The 21499-nt window shown below is 40.4% G+C and overlaps 1 protein-coding gene across 3 annotated transcripts in view; it reads right to left on the reverse strand.

Annotated features, from left to right (window-relative positions):
* UNC79 (unc-79 homolog, NALCN channel complex subunit) overlaps window positions 1-21499 on the reverse strand; it is a 146278-nt gene that overhangs the window by 4345 nt on the left and 120434 nt on the right. For all 3 annotated transcript variants that reach the window (XM_065403675.1, XM_065403674.1, XM_065403677.1), the window contains 6 exons: window positions 17495-17572; window positions 14287-14376; window positions 9019-9194; window positions 6885-7071; window positions 4885-5082; window positions 2437-2514 (listed from right to left, as the gene is read on the reverse strand). In XM_065403675.1, coding sequence (XP_065259747.1) covers window positions 2437-2514; window positions 4885-5082; window positions 6885-7071; window positions 9019-9194; window positions 14287-14376; window positions 17495-17572 — 807 coding nt within the window. The remainder of the gene's footprint in view (window positions 1-2436; window positions 2515-4884; window positions 5083-6884; window positions 7072-9018; window positions 9195-14286; window positions 14377-17494; window positions 17573-21499) is intronic.

Below are 21499 nucleotides of genomic sequence, written 5' to 3' on the forward strand. Positions count from 1 at the left end.
TGGTTAATGCATGGTGTCACTGCAGGGGAGAGTTAAGGTTGTCTGGTTGCCCTATGTATTTCCAAACCTTAACATACTTGGATTTCTTTTAAGCTTATCTCGAATTTCCTAGATTTATCATGCTTGTTTTTGCAATAATTACAACATCCCTTAATGTATTTTACTGTAAATTACTGACACATACTCTCACTCTTACCTCCATTGTACATACTTTTTGCTTGGGGATTTACTGCAGAATTTGTGCCAGGTTTGCCTTTTCTTTGGGTGGGAAAGCAGCTTTAAAATCCACCCTGGACTTCATAAGATCCTGTTTCATAGGTGCTGAATCAGTGCACCTCCTGGGAACCCTGTCCATGTCCCATCCTGGGACAGCCTTGCCCACTTTTAGGGCCCCGCCCTGCAGAGCTGAGGTACTGAACTGAGCTCTTCACCTTATTATAAATCTGAATTTTAACATTTGCTAATAGAACCTGAATCTTTTCAATCCAATCTGCCTCATGCTCCGTCATCCACTATGAAGTGAAATGCTATCTCATTCAAATGTCACCTCCCTCCTAGAGAGGGTCAAAACACATTTACTGAAGGGAAATACATGAAGTGAGGCAGTGAGCGAGTATGTCTGAAATCTTTTCAGAAATTTCATTCTTTGATTGAGATATTGTCATGTAGGGAATGTTTAAGTAGCTCTCCACAATGCTACAACAGTATAACTCTATCAGCCATTAATTTTAAAGAAGGCATGGTAACAGGGGGATTGCCTTTCAATTTTAGCTTTGTGTTACTGCTGGACACTAATGGTATGTCTACACTGCAACGTAAGCCTGTGCTTGAACCCGGGCTCAAGCCTAACCCCCTCTTGCGTCTACACTGCAATTGTGCTAACCCAGCTTTTGGACCCAGGGTCCCAGGACCCTGGATGGTCCAAGCTCAAGTTAAGCCAGGACCCAAGGTCTGAGCCCTGTTGCTTTGCAGTATAGATGCAGCCACGCTTGACTCAGGACCTGGGAGTCAGACAGACGTATCCCACAATTCCATGGGACAATGTCCGTAGTACTCTCTATCCCAACAATCCGAAATCCACTGTATTGAAAATGGAAGCCATGCGCCCTTTGTAAATGGCAGCAGCTCAGCGTTAACCCAGTCTCTCATGATCACCAATCTGCAAGCACACATTCAGAGAGCCACCTGGGTTTGCAATGGAGAGCGAACAGATCAAGTCTTTGGCAAAGCGAGCTGCTTTCTGGTAACTTGCAGGGAGGGCAGTAAAGTTTTCCCACAGTGCATCATGGTCCTAGTGCTAGAGCAGCCACATTTTGGGGGGATGGGAGGGGATGCTAGGGAGTCTGGGATATGGTTACTTTCACTTGGGTCTGTGCACTGCAATATGGACACCAGAGCTCTAGGTTTCAACACAGGTTAGAAAAGTCTTAACATAAGGTCAAGCCCAGGGCTCCCTAACACAGGTCAGATGATTGGAGTCCCATTAACCCTGCACTAACGTTGCAGTGTAGACATACCCTAAGAGGCTAGAAAAGAATAAAACACAGTGGCTTGCTCTAATGCAATGCAACAGCTCAATGTACAAAGGAACACAATTCATCTAGACTCACAGGACTAAGGACTGCTTTGCTTGCTGTTATTTCATCTGAAAAACAGCTATCCAGAGGACTAAGTGGGAAAGCATCTATAATGCTAAAAGACTTGATTTATCCTGTGTGACCACCCCAATTCTTTTCATTTCTTCTTTGGTTTGGCTTGTTTTACTCAGATCAATGCAGGGAACACTGTGGTCATCCACAAGGGGAAAAATACTACTTTGTTTAAACTTTGGACCAAATGCTGCAGATTTCCAAAGGAGTTTTGCACAAGTAAGGCAAGCAGGACTTGGCCCTGGACTGGTGAATAGCCTATTGTGCTTTCCTAAAAGAATAGGATTCACCACCTAATTATATTCAGTTAAGTAAGAAACACACACACAGGCATTTAATAAAACCAGACATTATTCAGGCACAAGTCTTGTGTTATCACCCTGAAAGAATTTGAGTGCCAGGACATAACCATGATCTGCAAAGGAAGCTGAGTGACACCAACATTGTTAGGAATTAGAGATTGGTCCAAAATGGAAACTTAAAATCCAGATTTTGAATCCTGCTCCTTGCAAAGTTCAGGGGTATTTGAATGCAGACTTTGGGTTCATTCTGTTATAGAAACTAGGAGTAAATAAGATACAAAGTCAAAATTCAAGGGCAGTTTGGGCTCAGGGTTTTGGTCTGTGCCCCCATGTTAGGAATTTTACTCTTTTAATGTTGTAAAGAGCTCTATTCCCGCACTGACCTTTAACCTCAGCCCCTTCTAGTTTCCCCTTCTAGGAAGTCTGTCGGGAAAAAGGTTCCTACGAATCCTTAAAGAAGTATTCACAACATGTGATTCACATACCTTGACAAAGATAGTGGAATTACATTCTTGTAAAGCCTCCATTAAACTAATCACATGTAGACACACCATTTCCACCATCTGAAAGAAAAAATATTAAATAAATATCCAGTGTAATAATATTGTGAACACAGCCAATAGTCCCTAGGGATAGTCTCACTCCATTTTCTTGGCAGCTACATTGGGGCATAATCTGTATGTTTTTTAACCACTGACATTTCAGGTTAAATATCACATGATGACATGGGGGACATTTCTATTTACTAAGTCTTTCTCTGATGCAGCAGCATCTATCTGTTAGAGTGCTCTACATATTTGGTTTACCTCCTATTGCACACCAAGACAAACTGTCTTCGGTTTTCTTCCTCTCAGTCATTGTTCCTTCTACTTGTCCCTGTTGGGTAGTTCTCATCAATCACTGAGTCAGAAATTGGTATTTTTATTTACTGAATTCCCTTTAAAATTAACTTAGTCACAAAGATCAGATTTTATTTTTTCCATCTGAAGGTGATTTATTGTTCTGAATTGGCAGGGGGCCATGAATATATAATTCTTGGATTTTATAGCATGAAATACGGCATATGCAAATATTAGCTTTTTGGTAGTAAACAGCATTTTATGTTTTATGTTCTGTAAATGCACAGGTACAACAAGACAAATATCTTGAGATGGCAGTGAGTATTTGCAGTGCCTGTCTGAACTATGCATGGATTCCGCTATATAACAATAAATTTAGCTTTTCAGTATTGCTTGTCTTCTTCGAAGAGCTTTACAAACACTAACTAATTGAACTTCAAAATACCCCTGTGAGAATAAGTATAATCCACATTTTACAGAGCAGGTAGCCAAGGCAGAGAGTTTAATAACTTGTGCCAAGGGCCACATAATGAGTCATTGTTAGAACTGAGATTAAAACTCAGGGGTTCCCGGTCCCACACCTTTCCCCTTAGATTTGAGGCTAGTCAGAGATAGAGGTCACGCAGAATTCCAGTTGGCTTCACTAGGAATTCCAGGCTTACAGCAGCAGTTCCCAAACTGTGTTCAGTGGGTCACAGAGCACTTAACTAGTAGTCCATTGACTCGAGCTGGTCACCCAGGCTTCTCCACATTTCCAGAGGTTAAAATCACATTAAAGGACAGCTATACATATATTAAGTACTTGCCTAGTGTGTCTTTAATGTAAACAATTGCTGTAGTTGGCACAAAAATATTCCAACTGCAGTCCATGTGACTGCAAATGAAATGGAAAATGCCCAAGCATAGAGGGGATGGGAGGTGGTCTACATGAGCAGGGAGGTGCCCCACAAAGCAGTCTCTGCATAAATAGGTGGCCCACATTCTAGAAAATGTTAAGAGCCACATGCTTAGAGGACCAGGCTATATGTGAGGAATCTCTTTGTCTTGGGCCTAGAATCAGAGCCTTCAGAGCCAAAGCCAGCAATTACCATTTCAGCTAACAGAGAATATCCATCACATTAGTAGAACCAGAAGCTCATGATGAGTCTGGCAAGTGAGAGACTATGTACCTTGCCCATCTTAAGCAAGCTGTCAACCCTGAGCATGCAAACAGAGGGAGCTATTATTCTAGCACTGTGCATGCTTTAGGGCCTGAACCTCTGAGGCACTCAGCAATGGAAGTCAATGGGAGTTTAGAGCACTCAGCACATATCAGGAGGCACCGGGCAATTTGCACAGCATTGGGTCCTTAGTGAACAGCACCTACATCCTGCACCTGCATGCTAAGCAGTGGAACTGGATGAATAATTCGTAACAAATAACTAATTGCAGGGCCACCCAGAGGATTCAGGGGGCCTGGGGCAAAGCAATTTTGGGGGCCCCTTCCATACAAAAAAGTTGCAATGCTATAAAATACTATATTCTCATGGGGGCCCCTGCGGGGCCTGGGGCAAATTGCCCCACTTGCCCCCCTCTCTAGGCGGCCCTGACTAATTGAACAAATTTGGCTCATTTTCTGTTTGTGAAATGTCTATGAACAGACTGCGGTCTTCTCAAATCATTCATTACTCAAAAATATTCGCTGAATGATCTCTGTGGATTATGCTTGCTCAAGTTCGGTATTGATCATTTGAGCTGTATTGACTGAACACATGGGTCACAGGGTAAAAACTCAAACAAATATTTACAGAACCATTCTGAAGTATTTGATCACTTTTGCTATGCAAAGTCAGAAGCTCTAACACTGAACAGCACTAAGATCCAAGAGAACTGAATAGCACTAAGCTCCTTGTTCAGATCACCACAGGGTAAAATTATTACTAGTTATCTTTCCCTTTGAACTCTCAAAGGTAACATACTGCACTTCCAAAAATAGCACAATTGCTTCACAAAATTATGCATAGTCCCATGTATTCAGTTTTAAACTTTAAACCTAGAGGGTTTGGCTTTATATAAATCTGTAATAAACAAATCTGTATACAGCATCTGACTCACCACTTTGTTATGTGCCATAAGCTGTATGATACTAGGTGTCACTCGGCTCCAGAACTCCAGAGCTGTAAGGATGGCTGTAAAGCTAAACTCATTTTGATTTTGGACCGTAGGAGCTACTGCTGTTTGTTCACAATACACTGTCCAGAGCTGAGCAAATATAAATGCATGGAAGAGGGAACACATGTGCAGCACTGATGTCTGTGGAAAGGGTAACAAGAAGAAAAAGGTTTTTCTTGAAATAGTATAAAGTGCATTCCCCATCAAAGTATCCCCCATTAACATAAACCTCCATCAAATTAAATCCCCCAAGAAATTCTCCCCCATCAAGTACTCCCTGATCAAATCCACAACTATCAAAGTGTTTCTCTTGTTAGGATGCAGTAAGTGAAAGGCATCTGATAACAGCTCATGCATGTTGAAAGAATATGTTTATATTTACAGCCTAATAGCCCGATCCTGCAAACAGATCTGCACATACAGGCCCTTACCTGTGCAGACGCACTAAGGGGTATTAAAGTAAGGGTCAGAGTGTGAAGACCACTTTGTCCTTGGGAACCAATCCTGCTGACCTCACTGAGGTAAAACTCCCATTGCCGTCAATGGGAGGCCTGTAGGAGAAGGGCCTTATGACTCATGACCATAAACATACTACTGCCCAAGTCAGTGAGAGTGAGAGTTTCCCAAGGAAACATGTATCCACACAAAATAAATCATTTTACATCAACTTCTTTTGATCTGCAACCTAGTTCCATCTTACCAGAATATAATCACCCCAAAACACCTCCAGGTTACAGCCCCATAATGGGAACTTTGCAAGGCTCGCTGAGTAGTTTTACAGATGCACCTGAGCATGACCCTTTCATAATAAATGTTAGATGTAGTGATTTCTGACAGACACGCCAAAGAACTGTCACGACTCCTAGACATGTCACTAGTTCATTATAGAAGAAATGTTCTACTGTAGTTCAGGTCATAGATGTTTTCTCAGTTTAAAAGCGCAACAGTGATTCATGACCAATGCCAGTATGACTGCACCAAACACTGCCAGGGTTGCTTGGTAACTGGAGGGAGGTATTTGAAAGAGCAAAACGAGCTAGAAGGAATGAATAGGAAGCATCAGTCTTGAATGGGTGAGGGGAGGCCAAGTACTAGACAAGCATGTGATCATTCTACTTCTGTAGTTAATAAACTCCTATTTATTATTTATTTAATAAACACATACCGCCTACTGCATCTATGTTAATTATTGTCATAAATGGTTTACGATTTGCAACAATGTGCACTGTTCATCTTCAAAGCACTTGACAAATCAAGCTGGGCTTGAGCCCATCTCTGTTTGCAAATATTAAGTCTTTTTTAATCCTCACACTATCTCTGTGATGGAGGTTAGCATGTCTTATTTGAATAGAATAGAATAGTCACTTGCTACAGGGAGAGTCAATGTGGAGCTGAGAGAGCTAGGCTTAGAACTCAGGAATTCCTATCTCCCACTCCTGTGCTCAGACCACTAGACAGTGATGCTCTCAGACAATAAAACAATCTAGCGAGCTGATTTTTAGTGAATTTATCACTGGTTTTCTGTGTCTATTGGGGCAGTTACCTTAAGAAAGACTGGGCAGGTTTGGGGTTTCTTTTCTGAATTATAATCATAAGTTTTTTATTATGCTTCCAATTTCCTATATCTTATGAATACAGCAGCCTGCTAAGTTTGGGCAGTTTTAGTTTTAGTATGGTGGGACCATTATTGAACAAGAAAGTGGGCAGTGTAATTTTAAAACATTCAATACTGCTGGAATATTTTACTTGTACAAGGGGTACCATCTGGGAGTTTAAGCCACTTTAAATAAGGCATTAACATGAAGTTGCTTTTATAATATCCAGAGGAGGAAAAGTTGTAAGATGCATTTCACCTCCCTGAAAAAAACCACAACTGGTTAAGTGTTTGCAATACTAATGGCATTGCATATGGTGTATCGTCTTAAACCCATGGAATCCCTTACCTTTGATTGCTCTGGAAACCCAATCAGGATAACAATAAGGTGGTCTGCAATGTGGGAGCCAGCATCCAGAGGAATTGGCATGCAAGACGAGGGAAAATTCGGACAGACGACATTGTGTGTCAGAGACCCCAGAAGTAGCCAGGAGAGTAAACGAATATGAGATACACATTCGATGAATTCTTTGGGCCTGTCAGAGAACAACTGATTTTTACAATGCATGTAAACTTTGCTATCTCTCATTAACTGAAAATCCCATATGTTTGTAAAATGCTGCCTGTGCTTCCTAGAGTCTAAATCATTTGGACAGCTTGTGGGAATGCCAGGTAGAGCCGCGTGTACATTGGCTGACCTGGCATGGCACTAACATGCCCAGCAGCACTTGTTCTGTCCTTGCAAAGCTGAGATTCTGCACAAGGCTGATGTGGCAAACTCACAGAGCCACATGCAGTGATTATTTGGATAGAAATGATCAAAGGAGCTTTATATCATGATTCCTCTGTATATTAAAGACTGTGGTTATGGCATTGGGCAGTGATTCATGAGATCCAGATTCAGTTCCCAGCTCTGCCAGAGCCTTCCTGTGTGACCACGGGCAAGTCACTGGATCTCTCACTTCCCCATCAGTAAAATAAGGTTAATCACACTTCCTTTCTCCCACCCTTTGTCTGTCTTTGTCCATTTAGTTTGTAAGTTCTTTGGGGCAGGGACTGTCTCTAATTAAAAGATCATACAACACCTAGCACAATGAGACCCTGATCTTAGCTGGAGCATCTAAGTGTTCGTGTAACACAAGAGTAACAATAATTTCCATTGGTTTCACCTCAATCCAAGATCCCCTGGGCTTTCACAAAGCCTGGAAGTTAGATTACTTACTCATCTGAATTCACAGGCACTGAGAAGAAACTGATTTCAGGTCAGAAAGCTGTTGCCTAGCAGACCTCTCACTGCCATTTTTCATTATTAATTTAATATCATCAGTAATTCAAAACACCAATAAGGCATAACGATAATACATTTATTTTATTCATTGGCTTTTCTATGGTGTTCAGCACCTAGGACCTGGGGCTTCACATACATTAATTATCCTCACCTCAGGACATATTAGCCTCATTTTACACCTGGCGAACTGAAGCCCAGGGAGATGATAATCCCGATGCTGCAAACACACATACACATGCTTAATATTAAGCACATATACATAAGTGTTCACAGGACTGGGGGCCAGATTTTTCAAGGTATTAGATGCCTAAAGATGCAGATAGGTGCCTAGTGTGATTCTCATAAATGCCTAGGTGCCTAACTCCCACTAGGTGCCTATCTGCACCTTTAGGCACCTAAATACCTTGAAAAATCAGGCCCAAAGTGACTTGCTGAGCTCCCATAGGAAATCTGTACTAGAGCCAGGAATTGAATCCAAATCTGCTGAGGCTATGGCCAGTGTCTTAACAACATGACCATCCTTTCTCTCTATGAAAAATAAATTATAAAACAAGGCTTAGTTCTCTTCACCCCCACCTCCATCATTTCCCGTTATCCTACACAACCCGTAGCCACACAGAAATACTACAGGTCAGGATCTCTCACATTTACCTTGTCTGGGGAGGGTTAAGCATGTATTTAAATTAAAGTATATGTACAGCTTCACAGATAAAAAAAGACTTCACAATATGAGAGGTTTGTTGGATTTAAACAGATCACCTTCAGAATGGACCCAGTCCTGTAGCCCCTACTCATTTATATTCCCTCCTTACACAGGCAAACTGCAATGAGTAAGTAGTCAGGAGTTGGCCCTATATAGCTAGGTTTACAACCAGAACTGATCTAACACTTTCATTCTGTTTTACTATGAACTCCTATTCTAAAATCCTTATTCAAATTCATCCCTGATGTAATTTCACTGAAGCCAATGGAGTTACATCATGGATCCATTTGGGACCATGATGCAATACTACGGAGTCATAAAGTTGGGGTTGTTGAAACATTTAACCTTGAATTGTCTTTGTTTCAGCATCCATCATCAAATCACACCCACTGTCATCACTAACTGCATTCCCTTTAATCTGGCAAGAACCCCAGAATTATTGTGGGAATTTCTGCCTCATTGCTCTTCTTTTGGGGACAAAAGTGCTCTTACCCCTGTTGCATTGCAGAAGGAGGATGATACAGCCACGGCAAGTAACGAATCACAGCTTTATTATCTCTGTGATTTCCTCGTGTAATTTCCATAGCTGCAATCTGAGCTAAACCAACTTTGAGATGTCCACCAAATGTGTCTTCATGCAGTGGCTGGGAACACGTCTTCATGTGACTCTGCAAAGTAAAGATCTGATTTTCTATCCAGTAGAGTATTGCACTAGATCCACTTTATGCAAATTCTCACATTGTCTGTTCACCTTCAATCACCCATACAAAGAAAGAGTTAGGCAACATGTGCATGCATCCTTTCTATCAGCAAACCCTGTAACTATGTAGCAAACTAGCTTTTGCATACTCAATTTATTTAATTGCACATCAAAGGACTCAATCTTTTCACAAGGTAATACAATTTGCACAAGAAATTACCGGCGTTACCCAGGCAAATAGCCATTTGCCTTTAAAAATACAATATTTTGCCTCTTCAGTGGGTGAGAGACCATTTTGCATGGCTCATTTATTGTGAGGACATTTAGGCCCTGAAAATCTAAGGGTAGTGTTGTATCTACTGAGTGGCATATGCTTATCCCTGAAAACGTATTTTATAAAACACTGTTGTGAGCTGTAATGCTTAATTGGTGCCTCTTGAGATTCCTCCATATTCCCAAATGTGGTAATTGTGAATTGTCTATTGCTATTGCAGATGATGGCAGTGCCAACTGGTGTATGGTTTGCTTAAAGGGACAAACTGTCCTTTGCACAACAGAGGCCATATCATCAGCTGGAATAAATTGCTATAATGGCATGAAAGTCAGTGGACCTATGTTGATTTTCATCAGCTGAGGATCTGGCCCCAGTAATTTTAGTTCTACCAAATGAAAATCATTTAACCGAACTCCTGTTTCAGGAGTGCAAAATCTTCCAGCACAGATGATTAGATAGATAGATAGATTAGATCTTTTGCTTATGTCCAGACAGTGAAATTTATAAATTCAGCTTTCCTGACTTTCTAGAAATTTACATCTTATTCCAAGAGAAAACAAAGACGATACATAACTGAACACAGACAATAAATGAGATTATGGCTATGCTGAGAAGTTATCATGTGCAAGTCTAATATAATGCACTAGTTACTAATACAGGGCTGAGAAAGAAATACACAATTAATGTCTAATGAACCACTTTATTAGAGCTAAACTAACAACTTTTAACTAAATATTTATTCAGCAAACTTTACCTCCTTTTCTGTTCATTGAATGTCTGCAAACAGTGCTTTCCTTGGATTTATTCATTAGCTGATGAACAATTTCCCCCTTTTAAACTCAAAGCCTTGTTATTCACAATTTGAAATCCCAAATCAAGTGGTGCTCTTAGGTTGTGATTGGTCATATAAGTCACATGATATTGTTCCCATCACCTGGATTGGCTAGTGTAACTCTTACCAACAGGCCTCTGGAGGGAATACTTGCAGAAAGCAAATATACAATGTGGACAAACTTAAAATCCACTTTCCAGGGACATCTGCATTAGTGAATCCCAGTCAATATGAACAGTCATGTAAAATGAGTATGAATGGGCATGAACATGGATGATGTGGACTTGATTAAAACTCTGACTGAACATTTGTAGGGTTTTTGGTTTGATTTTTCCAGTATTTGCCCAGCTCTGTAGAAGACATACAGTGTGTTTCTGTCTGCATGCCTTAAAAAGGTAAATCCAAAAAGGAAGAGGCTACAGCTTTTCCACATACAAACATTCCAGACTAAATATATACTTGCCTTTACATTTTCCAAACTGAACCAGAACTTCAATAAACCATTAACTAAAATAATGGCCATATTAGCTGGCTTTCTACTGTATTCCTTCAAGCAGTCTGACCCATATCTCATGCTTTGATTCTGATCCAGATTTCAACCCCCAAATCACAAAGTTTAGAAGTTTGCTCCCTGGTTTAATTTTGCCCCATGAAAGATATATGAAGAACAGAGCAGGGGGCTTAGTTCAGGTCCATCGCTTGCTATACAAGGACTAACAATAAACATGAAGTACTTTTAGATTCTGCAAAGACTTATGCAGCTGTGTAATTTAAGCAAGTCAAGGTGCATGAGGTGGTAATATCTTTTACTGGACCAACTTCTGTTATATGTAGTGGTCAGAGGGCTATAGATGGTGAGACCTCTGGGAATGATGTTTTGTTTCTTGCATTTGCTCAGAAAGCAGATGTCGCTGTTAAATTTTTCTTCCTTTTTCTTCATGTAGTGGAGTTTCCATTTCAGATGGAAAAATTCCATATCTTCCATTGTTGTTTGCAGTGTTGTTGTAGCCATATTGGTCCCAGGATATTAGAGAGACAAGTTGGGTGAAGTAATATGTTTATTGGACCTTTTACCTCACCCACCCTGTCTCTCTAATATCCTGGGACCAACACAACCACAGGCACCAGCTTCCTCCAGGCCCCAGGTGCTCAACCTCCTGCTCCGCCCCAGGCCTCATCCCCACCTGACCCCTTCCTCCAAACCTCCACCCCCACCCTGTCTCTTCCTGCCTCCGCTCTGCCCCAGGCCCTGCCCCCACACCCACCCCACCCCTTCTCCCAAGCCCCCATACCTGCCCCGTCTCTTCCTGCCCAGTTCCGCCCCCTCCCCTAGTGCACCCCATCCCCGCTCCTCTCACCCCTCCCCCAGCACCTCCTGCACGCTGCGGAACAACTGATTGCGGCAGGCGGAAAGCACTGGGAGGGAGGGGAAGGAGTTGATTGGCGGGGCTGCCAGAGGACAGGAGGCGCTGGCGGGGAGGGAGGGAGCTGGCTGCTGGTGGGTGCTAAGCACCCACTAGTTTTTTCTGTGACTGCTCCAACCCTGGATTGATGCATTTTCAAGAACAACAAGGAGTCCTTGTGGCACCTTAGAGACTAACAAATTCATTTGGGCATAAGCTTTCGTGGGCTAGAACCCACTTCATCAGATGCAAGGAGTGGAAAATACAGGAGCAAGTATAAATACATGAAAGGATGGGAGTTGCCTTACCAAGTGTGAGCTTTTGCATGAGCATTTGCAGGACTGGAGCCTTAAAGAGATAGCAACAATTTAGTAAAATGGGAAAAGAAAAGGGAAGAAGGGGGAATTAAAAAAAAGTATGCAAGAAAGAGCTCTTTTTAGGAATATTTCACAGATGAGAGAGGTCATCTGAATATATTTACAAAGATACGGTTTCCATTTATGGTTTCAATCAAATTCATGTTTTCTGTGGGATAAGTGTACAGGATGAGTCTCTTAGTTTCACCACTGATTCATTTTTTATTATATTTGGAAAGTAATTTAGAATGTGTGAATAATTTTTTAACAGGGAAAAATTATAGTGGGATGGGAATTCAGTTCAGTTGAAAATGATTAATTAGTTCACGCTTTAGAGTGGATTACTACTCCAGTGCAAAAGAGGAAAAAAGCAGCTTCTCCTACTGGAACATTTCTAAAAGCTGAATAGGGTTCAAGACAGACATTCAATGGGGCAGGCACTGGAAGCAGAGATGGGTTTGAACAGAAGCATTTTTTTAGGTTTTACCCATGATTCCGCCTCATTTGTGTGGCTGACACTCTCTCCCTGCAAGAAGATGTTCGTGTGAAGATAAAAGATGAACTGGTAGCATGAGGCGATCTAGTGCACTGTCACTACTTTTCAGAAGAAGACTGACACATTCCAAAGCTTGGCCTGTAAGAGAAGCAGCACACTCATCTCTAGGGGAGATGGTCTCTGCTGTGCAGCCTTTCAGTATCCCTTACAGACTGGCCTGTGCTGCAAAATGCATTGGAGCAAATCAACAGCTCTTTAGGCACAGGCTAGAAGTAAAGGTGGGAGATTAGTAGCGGAGCCTCCCTAGAACTATGTGTATGTCAGAGCCCAGGATGCAATGTGTGAATGACGGGAATATGTTTTCTTGCTAGTTAGAATTAGGTAACACTAGCTGTACTATATCTGTTAACTGAGCTTTAGATCACAAAAATACCATTTGGCAACTGCTTGATTTGACTGTGTTCGGTGATGGAGTGACCTCTGATTCTGCTGATGAACTTCCCCTTGGATCACTGAGTTCCCGTTGTTCAAACACTAATGGCCTTTTGCCAGATTTTAGCATTGGCTGCATCTTTTACAGCTTTTGGACTCTCTTCTGTACTTTGGAATGACCTCTCTTCCATACTCCCAAACCATCAATTTGTCTTGCAAGCTTTATATGGGTTACAAGTAGCAAGACCTGCTTACATCCCCTCCTGCTTTACTTTATGTGCTAATTGGATGAAATCCACTCCTGTGCAGGGAAGCAGCACTAGATCAACAGACCATTTAAATCCCACTTAACACCATTTTTGAGGATGTAGGAGGTACTGTATTTAAGCAGTGCTATTGATATACCTGTGCTTCCCCTCTGCTCAGAGGTGAATTTCAACCACTGTGCATGTATTTTCAGCTCTAAACTATACTCAGATTTGTTTAGAGGGACAATGTTACAATTTAAGTTGTATAAATAAAAATAAATTAGTAGTAGTTATTATTACTTATTTTACAAAACTACTTAATAGTATAAATGTTTATATGAGCTTTTTAAAATTGAAATATTGTATTTTGATGTAAACATTTCTCTGGCATGTTTGCTGTCCAAACATTGCAGCATCAGGCTAATGTATAAGAATCAGAAAATAACACTGACTAGAAACCAAAGAGAAACTGACTAGTCTATTTTCATTGTCCAAACTGAGTGAAATGCATCATCATACATGAGGAAAAGAAAACTGGAATTTTAAAATTATTACAATTTTAATAACACATGGTTAAATCATACACCCCTAACAAAGACAAGTAATGTCTGTGTGTGTGTATAAGGGATGCAGGATTGGTCCATTAAAGCAGAATTAGTAACATGGATACGGAACTTAATTTTTCTGTATATGATTGTTTAACCTGACTGTCCCTTCCAAAGCAAGCTTTGTATGCTATTATTTTATCAGCATCCACATTTCAAAAAATGAAACCTGGGTTTTTATTTGTGTGCTATGCATATTCAAATCCAGCCCTAACTTCAGCCCTTTCCATAAGCTCTTTCTTGTTTTTCCCTAAGGAAATGACTCACTAACCTATGATAACACTAGCTTTAAAACAGAAGTCTCTCTGTTGGTCATTTTCATATAGGTCCCTCCAACTATGCTATTTACAGAAAGGATGGAAGTCATAATTAGCAAATACAATTTGGGTCAACATATCCCTGTATCGTACTCACCTTTAATTTGGTTAAGGTATGCATATCGGCAATAAAATCCAGCACGTCATTAACGTACTGCCTCATGCACTCCATTGCTGCTGTTCCACACTACAAAAACACAAAAGAACTGAATTTAGTCGTCTGGTTTTTGACATATTCAGGTTTCTGGATTTGCCTCATGTTCACTGAAAAAACATCTGTTTCTTGACTGCTTCCGGTGGTGTACCATTTAATCTGAAATAGTCCGTGGGGTCTTCTTTACTGTGTAATTTGCCCCATTATACATAAAGCAGCCAATCTCAGTACCTACTTCATCCATCACAGAATTTCTCATCAGTGACTGTAATAAAAAGTGAAGTGAAGACCTTTTTAAGAATATTAGTACAGTGTACTCCCTTGAACTTTTCATGGGGCCTGAATCAAAGTCCACTGATGTCAACGGGAGTCTTTTTATCAGCGTCAATGGGCTCTGGATAAGGCCCCTAGTCCCACAACTTTTCAAGCAGCTGAGCTCTCCTCTGAGGCAAATTGGTGGACTGAGCCCTAAGAAACTGAAATAGAACGACAGGCACGGACCCTCTGTGTTCATATGAATGAGTCCAGTTCAGGAAGCTTATGTAAAGAACACGGTCATTCTTCCTTGCTCACAAATTCCCAGTGAAGATGGCACCAGAAAACTTTATTTTGAATCACTGTTCTCATGCTTTTCACTTTTTAACAGAGATGAATGTGTGAACCACAGTTTTTGCGCACAGAGCTTAGTGGAATATTTTCACTGACAAAGTACTCAAAAAGATCAGAACTTTGCTGCCATTTCAAATTTACTAAAAAAAACCATTTAAAAAACCATGCTAAATTTAGATCACAATAGTTTTCACTTCACAACAGGTAGGGTTTAAAAAATGTAAGTGTTTTCAGAGTAGCAACAAAAGTACTGTTTTCACAACACTTTGGGAACATGCAAAATTCTGGGAGCCCAAATTGTACAAAGCAAAACTGTGTAAGATTTTTTTTTAAGAAACTGCAACAAACCCCCCTCCATAATTACAAATAGCCTTAGGGAAATAGACACAATAAAGACAGTTTCTTTCCTTCAACTCCTATTTAAATGGAGAGGACAGATGGCACACTGGGCTCAATCAAGAGCCAGCCTACACACCAGCAGCCCCGGGGAATTAGGGGGTATAAAACATCTCCCTATGCTCTTGCAAGAGCTATCTGCATTTCAGTCACAGGTGGGTAAGCAGCTGTGCCAGCATACAGGGAGAAGTAATCTGTGCCAGGAAAAAGGCTAGCTTGCATTACCTCCCCCATGGAGCAAAAGGGGAGCAGGGACCAAACTGTGATGTAAGAGTGTCACAATTTGGTCTGGGCTCTGTTCCCGGGAAGTGCAGTTGTGCATGGCCCCTTACTCAGGGCACATTGCCAGGTGCCAATCTAGCCCTCAGCTAGTAAAAGATCTGCAAGGCACATGCTGAGCAATGCAGTGAATTAAATTACCAAGCTAAACATAGGTCATACCAGAGAGCTCTTCATAAAAGCTTTGTGAGAAGGTGCATACGACTGGTGGAGTATTCGCCTTAATCCAAAGGCAGAAGCCTCTGAATGCGATGGGTTGAGTTTTCAGGAGTGGTGAGCACCCGCCATTTCAGCTGAAGTCTGTGGGAGCGGTGGCTGCTCAGCACCTCTGAAAATCAAACTTCTATCAATTCAGGATTATTCTGGGTCCAATACACTGACTGCATTACAGGACACCATTGTTTTATCAAATCTCATATCTTGCTTCCAAGAGTGGCCAATACCTATAGCTTTAAAAGAAGACAAAAAGTCATAATGCACCTGGCCTGTAATGCAATACTGTACGTTGGGAAAGGATATTCCTCTTTGACCCCTCTAGTAAATGCTCTACATCCTAAACATGATTTAGTTGGGGTTGGTCCTGCTTTGAGCAGGGGGTTGGACTAGATGACCTCCTGAGGTCTCTTCCAACCCTAATCTTCTATTATTCTATTAACTGATCACCCTTTAATGAGCATTAATAACAGCCAGTGTTGTTTTTGTTCATAAAATTATTCAGCCGTGAGTTTTAGTTGCTGAAATTTGAGAATCTGCTCAAATTCTATATTTAAGCAGCTGACTGAAGTAGTTCTCATTTTTCTATGTTAATATAAATCTACATGGTGCTGAACTATAACACTTTCTGCCTGTTCAAATGCTATGCCTGTCAGTTCTCTTGACAGAATAACAAACAGTAAAATAAGGTCACTGGCAGCCCTGTCAGAGTGTCCTCCATCCAGTTTCTGTGGACTAAGGATTCCACATTGGTTCTTTTAAACTGAGGGATGGAATTATAAAAGGTATTGTGCTCAAACCTCCTGAATAATAAACCTCTATTGCAAGAGACTTCTCTCCTACTATTTATTCCGTTTCTTTTGGCAGTAATACGTTGCATTCAAACAGCAGAACAACTTTCTCTTCTGTTAGTTCTTCTAAAGTGATCAATTTATTCCATGTCTTGTTATATCGAGAGCAATCTGGCTACTTTGATCAAAATACAATTAAAAGGTTCTGTTAGGAGAGGTGTTAATTATCATTGTGGCTTGGAGTTAAAAGTCATAGAATCACAGAAGTTAGATACAGAAAAGACCTGTTAGGTCATCTATAGAACTGGTGAGACTTGCACATAGAAAAGCAGTCTGCAAATCCTGGAGCAGACTTGGGATGACTAAGGACAGGCCCAAGACCCTATCTATCTACTGGTATTCGTGCTACACCCAGCATGATAAATCTGAATACCTTACAGGATTATTTAACTTCCTTCTTTACCTGTGTCTTTCTTTTGGGAAAGTGGGGGCAATTGTCTGAAATCTCCCTCCCCTATGACATCTTTTGAGGCATTCAGTTGGTCTGCTCCCCAATTCAGTTTTCTGGAGACTAGCAAGGTAACCCCTACTTGAGTGAGAAGCCCCACTGAAGTCAATGGGACTTGTAATGTGAGTAAGGATAAAGTAGAGGCTGCAGGATCAAGTTGTGTTACTTTAAATTTTTCTCAACATGCTATAAAAATGAATCATCCAAGCTTCTATCTTCAATGCCCTGGTAAGCCAGAAGAGAAACAAACGTAAGAGAAGGACATTTCCATGAAACAATCTGAACATCAGAACTGTGAGAGACATAATTTTAAAAAAAGCAGAAACAAAGAGATCGAGTTTGGTTCAGTACTTACTCCTGGCATAGATGCAATCATCTGTTTATGCAAGATTGTTGACTCAGCTAGTTTTGTTCCAGCATCTGCACAAACAAACTAATAAGAAATTAAAGATGAATTATATTTGTAGGAGCCTGAAGACATTAAAAAGTAATTTATGATTTTATTAAACTCAGCTCAGATCTCTTTTTGCTGACTTTTGTGGCAACTTGCTTTTGGACACAAAAGAGCTCCTGACATTATAAAAAAGCTAGTTTGTCTGTTATAAACAAGTTAATTAATCAGGTAGAAAAACTGGCTTTAAAGTATATGAATTGACATATATATGTTGATTTGTGCACTAATGGTTTGAAGAAAATTATAAGATAAAATAGGAAATTTTCCATCAAACCTAAATATATTTGTAATCAATGGGAAACTTTTGCATTTCTCCAAATAACCTCAATGGGCTCTTCTTATTGTGACTGATTTCAGAAGTAAAGGAGGATGGATCAATGGGCAATATTCAACTTTCATGAATCTCTATTGGAGAACTCTATCACTGGAGTTACACTAAGGATGAATTATATTAACATATTTTAAATTCAGAATGGACCATTATGATCATCTAGTCTGACCTCTTGCATAACACAGGCCATAGAATTTCACCCACTGACCCCTGAATCAAACCCAATAAATTCTTGTTAATCTAGCGCAGCTGTCATTGAACATTATCATGCTTAAGTGTTCCTTGTTTTTCTTGATTCCATTTTTAAACTTCTATTTACTTTTAATTCCCCTGCCCCCAAAACCACTGATGTCCACAATATTCATACCATGTTATTTATTCTTTATATATCTCCAACACTGTGCTAGACACTTTGCAGACAAGATGATGAGATCCTGGCCCCAGAGAGTTTACTATCCTAACAAACATTGTCCTTGTACTTGAGCAATTCTTGTAGTTTCTGTCCATAGAGATGCAGTATGTCATCCCCCAAAGAGCAGACATAGAAGCAAGGTTCCCAAGCTGAGGTGTCAGCCTGGATTTCCTCAGTGTATGTTGTTGTTTCACTGATTTAGGCAGCTTCAAACTACATAATATATCTATTAACTGTTTGACACACAAGTCTGGCACCATTGTCACCACTGATTGTCCTCAATCTTGGCCCCAGATGTCCCCTGCAGTGCCTGAAGCTGCATTTCCAGTCAATCTCCCATGACCTATATCTTTTGCAATGTATTTTAATTAGAATATTCGTATTATATACCAAGACTTGGAAACACTCAAACATTAAACTTAGATCTTTGACGTCAATCTGTTCTTTGGGGATAAATGCCACGAAGAGAAAAATATATGTGTAGGGTAACATTCAGACAGGGTCTCCCCATATACACGGCGTGATTCTGATCTCATTTACGTTAGTTTCACACCAGAGTAAAGCCAGTGGTTCCAATTTATATTGAAGAGAGATCATGATGTGACCCATACCATTTCAGTCAGGGTTGGTCAGAATCTGTTCTGTACCAGAGCTCTATTTGGCGTAGGGAGGGAAGAAGGAGGCCTCTGGGAGCAGTTATGATATGCACCAGCCACAGTGATATTTAGAGTAGCTGTTAGGCTGCTCTAAATTATGCCACAGATGGAGGAAACTTAATGGACCCTATACCAGTGAGGACAGGCATACTCCTGACATGCCCCCCAACACACCCTTGGCACATCCCCTACTCTGAGAAGATATGCCAGTAGGAAGTTCTCCTATGCCAGAGGAATTGTCTGTTGAACATTTCCTGCTGTATTATGGTCCTTTTGCACTCACTAGAGAATCTGGCCTGGTATTTCTAACACATTATGGTAGGTTATGTGCATTGCTATAGGTAAAATATTGTGTCAATATTCAGTAATTTCAAGTCAACTGAGAACATCTGCTAAAGTGAAACGTTGTTGATTTTAAATATTATTTTCCCTTAAAACAAAAAAGCCTTATTAGCATCCTCTGAACATACTAAATGCAAAGTATTCAATGGGGTGGGTTATGCAACAAAGATTAATATAAACATGAACAATGGCTAACCAAATCCATAAAGTTTGTAATGAGCAATTAGCTCTTCTTTAGTTTATAATTTTCGTTACCATCTGGCCTGCAGCTGCAAGGATCCTTCCAGAGCTGAACAAACCAAACTAATGCTCAAAACTAAAATGTCTTATTTCCAATTCAACTCACTGACATTCATATTAACTCCCTACAAATACTATGAAGCATCAAGATGCCATTGGCAATAGATTTAGTACCCATCATACGTAGGGTCACATTGCAAAAGGATGGGAAATATATGTTGGAGCTCTTCCTAACATTGTCTGCTAATTGAGATAAAGTGGTTGGGTAATGGATAAATGGACATGTCTGCTGAATTTGGGTGGGTAAATATCCATCTGTTCATGCTCAGAGTTCTAAAAAAATATTTGCGAGAAATATCTTAACATTTGACCTTCATCTTTGATCATTTCAGTCAGTTATGCTTTATGATTAAATTCTGAGGACTAGATCCTCAGCTGATGTAAATCAGCCTGGCTCCATTGAAGTCAATAGAGCTACATTGATATACATCAGTTGACAGTCTGGCCCACAATGGGTGCCACTTCATGGGTCTTGTTAAAAAGGGGAAATAATAAAACATGTAAGTTAAAAAGAAATGAAACATCAGGCCTGATTCTGAGCTCTCTTGCACTGCTTTAATTGCACTGACTTCCACAGAGGTAATGCAGGTTTACACTGTTGCAAGGAGGACAGAATCAAGCCCTTGGGATTTAAAATGCTAGTAGAAGAAGCAGTTCCTATACAATCTGCCTGGGCCACACCTCCATAATGAAGATATGGTGTGGGGGCTGCAAAGCAGGCATGGCCATTGGCTCCTGGCAAGATTTCAGTGTTATCCTCTGTTGAACAAAATTTGGATGCTGGGCAAAAAAACAACAACAACCAAGAAACCTTGCTATAAATAAATAAATCATCAAAATGTAAAAACCATGCTTAAATAGATGCTTATACTGATCTTGTGAATATCAATTTTCAGAATACAATTAACCCTAATGGAAAGTTTCACTAATTAATTTGAATATTTGGATATAAATGTTGATCAACACGTAAAACAAAAAAACAGGGAAGAGAATATAATACTGAGGAATCCAGAGAATTTGGGAAACTACGTTATAAGAGTCTAAACCAACAGTTTCTGAGTCTGCAAACAATCATTTGTGAAATGTTAATATGACCACAACTACCTGCCAAACTCTTCACTTAGACCAGTAACAAAATGAAAGTAATAATACGCTACAGTAGACAAGCATGTTTCACATTCAGTTAATGACTAAATTCTAGGCCAAAGTCAAACCTTCAACTTTTCTAAGAGTGACAGTTGAGAATTACAGCAGTACAGATTTGTTCTGAATTATTGGACCTTTCAGATAAACAAATCTCTGCTTAACATAATGCAGAACAACAACTGAAGAAACTAGGGCCCAATCCTTAGAGGTGCTGAGTGACTCCTGAGAAGGGTTCTTTCCCCTCAGCTCCCATTAAAGTCAATGAGGATGTAACAGAGTAGCTTGCCCATAGGTTGGAGAGACCGGGGCTAAGCCTGATTATGAGATGAGCCCCAGCTGAGAAGAGTTTGGTCATTCCAATGTAAAAGGCCGCAGGAAGCTGAAGGTGTGAAGGCATCCCATGCAGCATCAAAAACGAATTTGGGAAAGCTTGACTCAGTTCAAGCTCAAGTGTTGCAAATTGCTTGTGCTGCCTTCATCACAATGCCGCTGCGTGTACTGCAGATAGCTGCAGGTGAAATGCCTCTTACGTTTAGAGGGAAGGTTTGAGACTTAACCTTTTGGGCTAAAGTCACTGGAAACAGTGAAGACAGAAACACTAAGCTAATATATGATGCATGCTGGGTGTTAAGTGGTCAACGGGTAGAGCAAAAACTCAAAATGCCTCATCTCAGTTGGGTTAAAGAGTGGACAAAGGAATTAGTGAAAACAAAGACCTA

The sequence above is a fragment of the Emys orbicularis genome, chromosome 4 (assembly GCF_028017835.1).
Source record: "Emys orbicularis isolate rEmyOrb1 chromosome 4, rEmyOrb1.hap1, whole genome shotgun sequence".
NCBI classification, from domain to species: Eukaryota; Metazoa; Chordata; order Testudines; family Emydidae; genus Emys; species Emys orbicularis.